This window comes from Myotis davidii, unplaced genomic scaffold (genome assembly GCF_000327345.1).
Source record: "Myotis davidii unplaced genomic scaffold, ASM32734v1 scaffold1467, whole genome shotgun sequence".
Classification (NCBI taxonomy): Eukaryota; Metazoa; Chordata; class Mammalia; order Chiroptera; family Vespertilionidae; genus Myotis; species Myotis davidii.
In genome coordinates this window covers 426,196-438,705 of record NW_006298267.1, presented here as the reverse complement: position 1 = coordinate 438,705, position 12,510 = coordinate 426,196, and the positions used below count along the sequence as shown (strand labels likewise).

Here is a 12,510-nt window from a genome sequence, read left to right as displayed (position 1 = left end):
CAGCAGGCAGAGAAGGGGGTGGGGGGGAGGATGCCTTGGGGTACAGCAGAGGAGGGAGGTGTGGGGGGGGACTCCCTGGGGTACAACGGGCAGAGAAGGGGCGGGGGGCCTCCCTGGGGTACAGCAGGCAGAGAAGGGGGTGGGGGGGAGGATGCCTTGGGGTACAGCAGAGGAGGGAGGTGTGGGGGGGGACTCCCTGGGGTACAACGGGCAGAGAAGGTGCGGGGGGACTCCCTGGGGTACAGCAGGCAGAGGAGTGGGTGTGGGGGGGCGTTGCACTGGAATACAGCAGACAGAGGAGGGGTGCGGGTGAGGACTCCCCACCATGATATTTAACTCAGACCCGCTTGGTGCCATTGTGAAGAAATCCAGTCTTTCCTTATATGTGCTTGCCATTAATAGACTAGGACCGTGGTCGGCAAACCGTGGCTCACGAGCCACGGTTTGCCGAGCCGCAGTTTGTCAACCACTGATAGGAGAACTGCCACGACTTAAATCTGCCTAAAATCACAAAAGTTTCATAAGGGAGGAAACATAAAGTAGTTTTCAAGATGAGCTAAGGAATAAAATAGGCTCTTTAAAAAAATAAACTTCCATTTACTGTGCATTTTTATGATTCTGCTGCCTTTAAAGATCTCTAGCAGGCTGCCTCATTCCAGAACGAGGGTCAGAGCTTTGGGGGAGGGCTGGGGAGGGCGGGGGGCAGAGGGCATCTGGAAGCTCCAATCCCGCCAGAACCCAGTGATCCTTTTGTCCTCTGCATCGAGCGCTTCCTTTCCCCAAAAGGAACAAACTGCCCCATGAGCTGCACTGTCTTTCTAACTCAAAGTCCCATCTCAGCTGGTGGGTCTCACCTGCCCCAGATCCAAGGTGACGTTGACCTGGTTGTACCGCGTGCCTGAAGAGAGGGGCGGGCTTTGCCACCAGCGCTCCGACCCATCGATGGCGTTGGTGACTGGATGGGCTTTCCTGGGGTCCTGGGAGTTGCAGTAGTCGCAGAACTGCCCCTGGAAAAGGACAAAACAACACAAAAACAGCTCTTTCTTATGTGCAAGTAACTGTCTTGTCAATGTTCTAAAAAGATAGCCAAAACGAAGACGAGATGCCCGCTGGTGACGTCACCGCGATGCATTCCCTCTTACACCACCTCCCTGTGCACCATGTCGGGTGTCTTAGGTACAGACTCTGTTTAGCTTCCACCTTCTACAGCCTGTGCTTCCTGTCCCGTCTGACCCTCAAGAAGAGCCTGTTGTGCTTGGGATGCAAAGACCTTTTCCTCCAGCAAATCCTCTCACTGTTTATGCCCTACTTTGTGCAAGTTCTGTGTCTGGCACTGGGCACAGTCTCAGTGGAGGTGTTAAGTACAATTGTCCCCCCTTATCTGTGGGGGACACACTCCAAGACCTCCAGTGGATGCCTGAAACACAGCCTCCTATACGCCCTATGATAAAGTTTAATTTATAAATTAGGCACAGTAAGCAGTTGACAACCTCCCATATAATAAAAGCCTAACATGCAAATCGACCAAACTATGGAACGACCGGTGGAATGACCAGTTGCTATGACGTGCACTGACCACCAGGGGGCATATGTTCAATGCAAGAGCAGCCCCCAGGCCAGCCAAGGTGGGTGCCAGCAGGGGCCCCCTGATCGCCCCGCCGGTTGCCCCGCAGATCAGCCCTGATCACCAGCCAGGCCTAGGGACTCTACCCATGCATAAATTTCGTGAAACCGGGACTCTAGTTAACTAATAATAAAATAGAGCAATTGTAACAATAGACTGTAAGAAAACTGTAAACTTTATTAGGAAAAATCTAAATACATTAAGGGAGAGATATAATTTTCTTGAATAGGAAGATAATATCAAAAACTTATCAATTCTTCCCCAAATTTATCTATAAAGTCAACACAATCCCCCCAAAATGTTAATAGATATTCTCTTGGAACACAACAAGATCATTCTAAAATTTACATGAAACAGTAAAGAACCAAGAAAATCCTGGGTATTGATGAAGATGATCAGCGAGGAGGAAGTTGCCCTTCAAGGTATTAGGGCTTCTTATGAAGCTTTTATAATTAACACGGAGAAAGACCAATGGACAGAGAGAGAGGCCAAAAGCAGGCCCATGCAGCTTAGAACCCTTAGAATACAACAAGGTGGCTGGGGGGTCAGGAGGAAAGGGGGGACTAATACATATGAAATGGAAAAGAATAAAATCAGGTTTCTACTCAAACCACAAACAAAAACCAACTTCAAATAAATTAAGAACTTAAATGTCAGAAATCAAACTTTAAAGTCTCTTATTAAAAAATAAAGGTGACCTTGGAGTAAGAAAAGTTTTCTTAAACAAGATTCAGAAAGCATTATATAAAAAAAGATAATATTAAATTAAAATACTGACCATATTAAAATTAAGAATATTGGCTCATCAAAGACACCTTAAAGAACAGAAAGAAAGCCCAGCCAGCGTGGCTCAGTGGTTGACCTATGAACCAGGAGGCCACAGTTCAATTCCCGGACATGCCTGGGTTGCGGGATCGATTCCCAGTGTGGGGCATGTAGGAGGAGCCAATCTATGATTCTCTCTCATCATCGATGTTTCTCTCTCCCTCTCCCTTCCTTTCTGAAATCAATAAAAAATACTTTTTTTAAAAGAATACACAGTGGCAGACAGTGTCCAGTGACCCTGCCCTCAGTCCTTCTCTCCAGGTATCGGCCACTTCACCACCAAGAGGGGGAGCTCTTACCCTGGAAGCTCTTCTCCCCCTTGAATCCAGATTGACTTTCTTACTTGCTTTGTTGCAGCAACGGTACCGCTCTGGATTTTCCAGCACAAGGCTGAGAGAACTGCAGGCTCTGCTTCCTTCCTCTTGGAAGCCAGCCTCCAGGGAAGAAGTCCAACTGCCCCCAGCTACCACGCCGTGAGGAACCCGAGGTTGCCAAACGGAGAGGCCACATGGAAGAGCACGTGTGACGTGTTCGTGAAGCCTTCCATCCCAGCTAGTCCATCCCAGCCAGCAGCTGAAAGCAACTGTTACCCCAATTGAACTGCATGAAACAGAAGAACCACCCAGCTGAGCCCAGTCAACCCATAGACTTGTAAGAAGAAAAATAATAATAACTTGTCATTGTTCAAAACCACTGAATTTGGGGTGGTTTGTTACACAAGAATCCATAAACGAAGAACATAGAATCAATAAAGAATTCTCATCAGAAATATGTCCCACCCTGGCCAGGTGGCTCCGTTGATTGGAGCATTGTCCCGTACACCAAAAAGATAGCAGGTTCAATTCCTAGTCAGGCCACATACCTAGGTTGGGAGTTCGATCCCCAGTCGGGGCACGTACAGGAGGCAACTGATTGATATTGCTCTCACATTGATGTTTCTCTCTCTCTCCCTCCCCCCCTCTCTAAAATCAATAAATATATCCCCAGGTCAGGACTAAAAATATATACATATTTAAGAAATATATCCCAAACTCCTACAAATCAATAAGAGAAGTATAAACAGTTCAACAGAAAAATGGGCAAAAGTAGGAATAGGCATTTTACAGAAGAGGAAATACATGTCAATAAACATCTGAAGAGAGATCAGCCAGGTAACTTGTATGCACATATGCACAGCCATGGACAAAGACAATAGTGTGGTGAAGGCCTGGGGGTGCGGGAAGGGAGAGGGAGTGGGTTCACGTTGGAGGGGAGTCGGTGGGGAATAAAAGGGGACATCTGTAACACTTTCAACAATAAAACTAAATTTAAAAAATATATGAAATAAGCATTTGAAGAAATGTTCACAATCACGATCTTTAGTGATCAGGGAGACCACAGCGCTATCCTGTTTTCCACCCATTCAATAGGATCAGATTTTAAGTTTGAGAATAACAAGTATTGGAAAGGATATGGTAGGAGTATGAATTGGTATAAAGACTTTGGAGCCGAAACCGGTTTGGCTCGGTGGATAGAGCGTTGGCCTACGGACTGAGGGGTCCCGGGTTCGATTCCGGTCAAGGGCATGTGCCTTGGTTGAGGGCATATCCCCAGTGGGAGATGTGCAGGAAGCAGCTGATCGATGTTTCTCTCTCATCGATGTTTCTGACTCTCTATCTCTCTCCCTTCCTCTCTGTAAAAAATCAATAAAATATATTTAAAAAAAAAGACTTTGGAAAATGTTTTGGCATTACCTCCTAAAGTCAAAAATTCATATTTCCTATGACCCAGAAATTCTACTCTCAAGCTCATAACCCAAAATCTGATGGCATCATGCTCATGAATATTCATAGCAGTCCTGCACACAAGAGCAAAATCCTGGGACTAACCTAATTTTCCAGCCACAGGAATGTGACTACATCAACAGCAGTATATGCACACAATGAGTGAGTATAGGAACAATAGTGAGTAAGTGAACATACACAACAACACGGACAATATGGGTGAATGTTAGCATTATAACATCCTATATAATAAAAGGGTAATAAGCAAATTGACCCTAACAGCAGAACGACTGGGAATGACTGGTCACTATGACACACACTGACCACCAGGGGGCAGATGCTCAATGCAGGAGCATTAAGCCACAAGCCAGGCTGACGGCTGCCAGCACAGCAGTGAAGGCGGGAGCCTCTCCCACCTCCTCAGCAGCACTAAGGATGTCCGACTGCAGCTTAAGCCTGTTCCCTGCTGGCAAGTGGAAATCCCCCAAGGGCTGCCAGGCTGCCAGAGGGATGTCTGACTGCCAGCTTAGTCCCGTTCCCCCGGGGGGCGGGCCTAAGCCAGCAGGTGGACATCCCCTGAGGGGTCCCATACTGCGAGAGGGCACAGGCCGGGCTGAGGGACCCCACCGAGTGCACAAATTTTTGTGCATCAGGCCTCTAGTGAGTTTATAAAGCATGATATATACTTTTTACAAAGTTAAGAGCACTTACTTTTTTTGAATATATAGAGATGTAATAAAAAAGTAAAGCAAAGGAAAAATTAACAAAGGATTCAGGATGATGGTTACCCCAGGTTACGGGAAACTGAAATAGGAGTTGGGAAACCATATGGTTAGGCGTAAGTTATTATCAAGGCCCTGGTTTGGGTTTTGGTAGCGAGTTCATAAATGTTTGTTATGCTATTTTAAATCCATCCACCTGCATGTATATTAAAGCAGACCATGCAAGGACCGATAATGAAAGCATGTCATAACTGAGGGTCATGCCTAGTCTATAAGCCAACGCTGCACTTGAGGTCCAGTATTTTTAAACAACATGAATAAACAAAAGCAGGACCAACACTGATAGAAATCAGCGACGAGGGAGACAGACAGAGAGCAAGGAGGCTCTGTGTGCAGTTATTCATCCATCCACACAGCAAACCGGTGCTGATCATACTCCCTGCTAGACGCTACGCCAGACAAAGACGAGAAACGGAAAGATAAGCAGGACACGGGGCCACGCTCGGAACTGTGTTACGGCTAATGTTAGCCCGGTCACATGGGAAACAGCAAATGTAATAAAAGGGGCTAAAAGGGACGTGGGCAGGACTGTGCAAATAAACAACTGAAAAGGGCTGTGTTCCAAGGATGGAGGCCCCAGAGGACAAGCCGATGTTCACCCAGAGGCCACGGAGCGACCTACACTTTTTCAGAAGGATGAGAAAAAACAGTCTCTCCTAGTTGCCAACATTTTTGATGATTCTCCTTAACTAAAAGCCTCACATATATAATACTTTGCAACTGAATTCACAATATAAACACTACCTTATTCTAGACACTAGAGGTTGTATGGCACTACTCCCTAAGTTCTTTCTTTCATTTAAATATTCAAAATATGTTTTTATTGATTTCAGAGAAAGGAAGGGGGAGAGAGGGAGATACAAACATCAATGATGAGAGAGAATCATTGATTGGCTGCCTCTCCACGCCCCCCACTGGGGATCGAGTATGTGCCCAGACCGGGAATCAAACCGTGACCTCCTGGTTCATAGGTCGCACCGGCTGGGCCATAAGTTCTCTTTTATTGTTTTAACGTGCATTCTTTTACTCAACTTTTCAAACTGCCTACAGTGAGGAGGACACTGCACTGAAAGGGGGGTAGAAACAAACACTCAGAGTGTCCCCCGCCCCTCAGTGTAGAGAAGAGAAGAGAAGTGACTCAACATCACAGAGAGGCATTGGGACCGAGACAGCAGGAGTTCGGGAGTCAGGGGTGGCCCCCACGCTTCGCTTGGCTCAATCTTCTGAATTACACTCCAGGGTTTATATTCAAAACTTAAAGACGAAGAAGTGAAGCCTGAGAGAGGTGAAGTGCCTCCAACGCCTGTCAGCACGGCGGGAGCCAGGACCCGTGTTTCCTCACTGGAGAGGGAATCTGACTTTTCAAAGGAAAACATTTGTCTTCAACGATTGGTACCTAAACATTCATTGCTAGATCTTGGCCAATGTCCACAAACAGAACAGCTATTAGAAAAGCTTTTTTTTTAAAAGGGTCATTCATCCTTAAATGGCTGTGGTCATTTGCTTGGAGTCTCAAAATAACTCTTATCATTATTCATTGTTAGAAATGTATCAATGGGCACAGTAAGAATCTGAGAGTTCCCGGTCCTCGCCCAAGATTTCCACATCACTTCTCGAAGGAAAAGGCCTGTGGAAGTTAACAAATGACTCTGACTCACAATAGTTCTATACACTGCACCTCAATGAAGCCGAGTTTCCTGTTTACGGCCACTAGTCCAAGTTACACACACACACACACACACACACACACACGGCGGAGGCTGCTCTGTGGCAAGCACTCCCACCTTAGCCACAACTCCTGTGTGCCTGCTTCTCTGTCAATATCGCCAGGTCAGATACACATGCCTATGCCATGTCAAAGTGTAATTAGGGAACATACAAGAGATGTTGAGCCCGGCCGATGTGGTTCAGTGGTTGAGCGTCGACCTATGAACCAGGAGGTCATGGTTCGATTCCCGCTCAGGGCACATGTCCAGGTTGTAGCCCGATCCCCAGTGTGGGGCCTGCAAGAGGCAGCTGACCAGTGACTCATCATTGATATTTCTATCCCTCTCTCCTCCCTTCCTCTCTAAAATCAGTAAAAATATATTCTAAAAAGATATTGCACTGTAATGCTCAAAATCGAGATCATATGTTTGGCAGATAAGTGCATTTCATTCCGTGTGAGTCTAGTGTGCGTGCCAACCTGAACCCAGCGCAGGGCTGTGCTTTAGACACACCTCCACTTTCTCACAGCCTTTCCCGGCGCCTGCTCGCCACCATCCTTCACTCAGTGTTTCCCGAGCACCTGCCTACGTTGTCCCAGGCTTTGTCCTAAGCTTTGGGGATACAGCTGCGACCAGACAGTGAGAATCCCTGAATCAAGGAGCAATCAAACAGCAAAAGCTTAAAGCCTGAGCGTTCACGGGTATAGAGTCTTATTTCATGAACATTAAGTCCAGAGAAAGCAGTGGATATTTTTCACTCAACAAACAACATTCAGACTTTCAAAACACGCTGCCTGTTGACACGTGCTACCATTTAAGTATCAGCATTGTTATTATAGAATCAGGGCTGTAAACTCAGGTTTTATTCTTAGATGTGACTTTATTCATTTTTTACTTTTCTTCTTCTTTTTTTCCCCAAAATCCTTCTGACCTAAAATTCTAAACCCTGGCTGGTCTCAAAGATGTATTTTTAGAAAGCTCAAAGAAATAGAACTAATTCCGTTAACTCTGCCCATTTCCCAAGTGGAACTGCGCATGAGCAGCCCCTAACCACCATCATTCAGGCAAAATCAGTGGAGTAATCCCCTCTCCCCTTCCCCATCCATCGCATGGCCCGCACCCCTCACGTCTCTGAAAGGCAGGTGCACGAGCAGCTGCCCACACGGGGCTACCCCAGCGTCTCATAGCCTGGACTCTGGAGCTCGGCTTCCCCTCTGGTCTCTGACACACTACTTACGTGAGAACCTCCCACACCAACAATCAGGGCCTCTTCCTTGGCCTCCAGGATGAGAGAGGAAAGCCCTAGCAGCAGAGCTTTGGTTCCCCTCCCATTTTCAGGGAAGCACAAGACAATACCAGGCGGCCGTTTTTTCCTGCAGGCTACACCCTGGCCTAGAAACACGGTTGCTTCTTATTCTGTCTAGGATGGGAACCCAGGTCAATGCCCTATTCTGGGAACGCCATCAACAGCAGGAAACATGGCTTTTCTGGACCTTAAAACAGAAGTTTCCAACTGTGAACACAACAGAAAGACCAGCTGGGGAAAATGAGGGACGGCCGTTCCTAGGCAAAGCTGGGGGAGAGGAGCCGGTTGAAAATCCTTCGATTCCTTCCTTCTCCTCTCCCCAAATCAGACTAGTTCTCTCCAAAGTTGGGTGTGCCAGGCAATCCAGTGGGAGCAAGAAGGGAATATTTACATCTCTTTATACTTACTTTACTTAAAAATAAGAGATATACTTTTACGAATATTTAATATACAGATTGCTTAGGGAATCTTCACCCAGTCCACAAGCCTACCAAGGAGTTCCCATTAAAATGTCAACTGAGTTCTCAATAGAAGCACTTCAGGACAGAAGGGAGAGGCATGAAGGACTCAAAGTAATGAAAAGCAAGGGCTTAAACCCAAGACTATTGTATCCAGTGAGGCTATCATTTAAAATTTAAGGTGAGTCCTAGCTGGTTTGGCTCAGTGGGTAGAGCATCAGCCTGTGGACTGAACGGTCCCAGGTTTGATTCCAGTCAAAGGCACATGCCTGGGTTGCAGGCTTGATCCCCAGTACGGGGTGTGCAGGAGGCAGCAGATCAATGATTCTCTCTCTCGTCATTGATGTTTCTATCTCTCTCTCCCTCTCATTTCCTCTCTGAAATCAATAAAAAAATATTTTTAAAAGGATAAAATAAAATTTAATGTGAAATAAAAAGCTTTCCAGACCAAAAAAAAAGTACATTACCACCAAACCAGCAATGCAAGAAATGCTAAAGGGACTGCTTTAACAAGAAAAAGAGGAGAGGGGATCATAGGCACAAAGAAAATAAAAACGGGGATAAATAAATACCTATCAATAATAACCTTAAATGCAGATGGATTAAATGGTCCAGTCAAAAGACATAGGGTGACTGAATGGATAAGAAAACATGACCCATACAGAAGCTGTCTACAAGAGACCCACCTCAGAACAAAAGATACACACAGACTGAGAGTGAAGAGATGGAAAAATCTGTTCCATGCAAATGGAAAGGGAAAAAAAGCTGGGGTAGCAATACTCATACCAGACAAAATAGACTTCAAAACAAAGGCCATAACAAAAGACAAAGAAGGCCACTTCATAATACTAAATGGAATGATTCAACAAGAAAATATAACCCTTGTAAACATAAATGCACCCAATATAGGAGCACCATTTAAATAAAAAACTCTTGACAGATTTTAAGGGAGAGATTAACACCAATGCAGTTATATTAGGGGAATTCAACACCCCACTGACATCACTGGATGGATCTTCCAGACAAAAAATTAACAAGGAAACAGAGGCCTTAAGTGACACACTAGATCAGATGGCTCTAACCGCTATTTACAGAACATTTCACCCCAAAGCAACAGAATATACATTCTTCTCAAGTGCACATGGAACGTTCTCAAAGAGAGACCACATGTTAGGGCACAAAACAAGTTCATACAAATTCAAGAAGATTGGATATCATACCAAGCATCTTCTTGGATCACAATGGCATGAAGTTAGAAATCAACTACAATTAAAAAAAAAACACACTCAAATACATGGAAGCTCTATAGCATGGTATTAAACAATGAATGGGTTACAATGAAATCAAGCAAGAAATTAAACATCCTGGAAGCAAATGAAAATGAACACAAAACCACCCAAAACCTATGGGACACGGTGAAAGCAGTCCTGAGAGGGAAATTCATAACACTACAGGCCTACTTCAAGAAACAAGAAAAAAAGTACAAATACACCATATAACCCTAAAACTAAATGAATTAGAAAGAGAACAGCAAGAAAAGTCCAGAGGAAGTAGAAGGAAAGAAATAACAAAGATCAGAGCAGAAATAAATGACACAGAGATTAAAAAACAGTACAAAAGATCAATAAATCCAAGAGTTGGTTCTTTGAAGAGATAAACAAGATTGATGAACTCCTAGCCAGATTCATGAAGAAACAAAGAGAGGACCCAAATACATACCAGTACTGGCACAGGAACAGGCATATAGGCCAATGGATCAGAACAGAGACCCCAGAAATTGACCCACACTATAGGGTCAATGAAAGAGGTGATATAACAACGGACACAACAGAAACACAAAGGATTGTAAGAAAATACTATGAACAACCAAATGCCAACAAACTGGACAACCTGGGTGAAGTGGACAAATTCCTAGAAACATACAATCTCCCAAAACTCAATGAGAAAGTATCAGAAAACCTGAGTAGGCCAATAACAGCCAATGAAATTGAAGCAGTCACTTAAAAATGTCCAGCAAACAAAAGTCCTGGACCAGATGGATTTATAGGAGAATTTTACCAAACATTCCAAGAACTAACACCTATCCTCTTCACACTATTCCAAAAAATTCAAGAGGAAGGAATACTTCCAAGCTCTTTCTATTAAGCCAGCATTATCTTAATCCCAAAACCAGAAAAAGACACTACAAAGAAAGAAAATTATAGGCCAATATTCCTGATGAACATAGATGCTAAAATCCTCAACAAAATATTAGCAAATTGGATCCAGCAACATATTAAAGAGATCATACAACACGATCAAGTGGGATTTATTCCAGGGATGCAAGGCTGGTATAATATCTGCAAATTCATAAATGTGACACATCACATAAACAAATTGAAAGATTAAGAAAAGCCCACAGGATCATATCAACAGATTCAGAAAAAGAATTCGACAAAATCCAGCACCCTTTTTTGATAAAAACTCTCAATAAAGTGGGAATAGAGGGATCATACTTCAACATAATAAAGGGCATTTATGACAAACCTACAGCCAACATAATAGTAATGGGCAAAAACTAAAAACATTTCCCCTAAGAACAGGTACAAGACAGGGATGTCCACTTTCACCAATCTTAATCAACACTAGAGGCCCAGTGCACAAATTTGTGCACGGGTGGTGTCCGCCAGCCTGGCCCCAATCAGGGCGAACTGGGGCCAGGCCTGTTGGGAGGAGATGGTGGGAGGTTGGCCGGCCTGCCATGATTAGGGCCTGATCAGAGCCAGGCTGGCTGGGGGGAGGGACTGCAGGTAATTGGCCAGCAGGCCCTGCCCACAAATGGGGTGGGGGAGTCAATCAGGGGTCAGAGGCATGGGGGAGGGGCCATGGGTGGTTGGCCGGCCAGCCCTGCCCCGATTGGAGTGGGGACCATGTGGGGTGGGTCCAGGTGGGGGGAGGGGCTGCTGGGGTCATCCAGGGGAAGGGGCTGCAGCTGATCAGGATGGTGGGGGCCTATCGGGAGTGTGGCCAGGTGCGGGGAGGGGCTGCAGGAGGTTGGATGGCCAGCCCCGCCCCCTATTGAGGTGGGGTAACAATCAGGGGGAGGGAATGCAGGCAAATTAGGGTGTTGAGGCCATTAGGGGTGTGGCTGGCCAGGGGTAGGGGCTGCAGGAGGTTGGCTGGCCAGCCCCGCTGCCTGATGGGGGTGGGAAAGGCCAATCAGGGGTGGGGCGGCTCGGGGGAGGGGCCAAGGGAGGTTGGCCGGCAGGCCCTGCCCCCGGATCGAGCCAGTTGGCTGGCCACAGTGGGTGTCATAGCAACTGGTCATTCTGGTTGTTAGAGCATTCCAGTCACTGCCTTTTTATATATATAGATAGTACTGGAAGTCCTAGCCACATCTATAAGAAGAGCTAAAAGGTATCCAAATTGGAAAGGAGAAAGTAAAACTGTCATTATTTGCAGATGACATGATATTGTACACAGAAAACCCTAAAGACTCCACTGGGATACTACTAGACTTAAATGAATTTGGCAAGGTAGCAGGATACAAAATCAGAATTTGGTAATGTAGCAGGATACAAAATTAACACCCAGAAATTGATGGCATACCAATAATGAACTCTCAGAAAGAGAAACTGTTTTTAATTTTTTGAGGAAATAGTTTCTCTAATATTTCAAGAAAAATGATTTTAAATATAATAATGTTACATGCAATAAGCATTAATATTTCAAGAAAAAAAGATTTTAAATATAATAATACTAGTGTCAATAAACATTAATATTTCAGAGGAGAGGGTGGGAGGTTGGCCGGCCTGCCATGATTAGGGCCTGATCAGAGCCAGGCTGGCTGGGGGGAGGGACTGCAGGTAATTGGCCAGCAGGCCCTGCCCACAAATGGGGTGGGGGAGTCAATCAGGGGTCAGAGGCATGGGGGAGGGGCCATGGGTGGTTGGCCGGCCAGCCCTGCCCCGATTGGAGTGGGGAGGCTGATTGGGGTTGGAGCTGGCTGAGGGGAGGGGCTGTGGGCCTATCAGGGTGGTGGGGGCCCATCGGAGAGGGACCAGCGG

General features: G+C 45.6%; 1 protein-coding gene across 1 annotated transcript in view; it reads right to left on the bottom strand.

Moving 5' to 3' along the window:
- LOC102774233 (laminin subunit alpha-3-like) overlaps positions 1-12,510 on the bottom strand; it is a 65,375-nt gene that overhangs the window by 37,537 nt on the left and 15,328 nt on the right. The window contains exons 3-4 of the mRNA XM_015570548.1: positions 10,184-10,188; positions 855-1,007 (exon numbers count right to left, since the gene is read on the bottom strand). Coding sequence (XP_015426034.1) covers positions 855-1,007; positions 10,184-10,188 — 158 coding nt within the window. The remainder of the gene's footprint in view (positions 1-854; positions 1,008-10,183; positions 10,189-12,510) is intronic.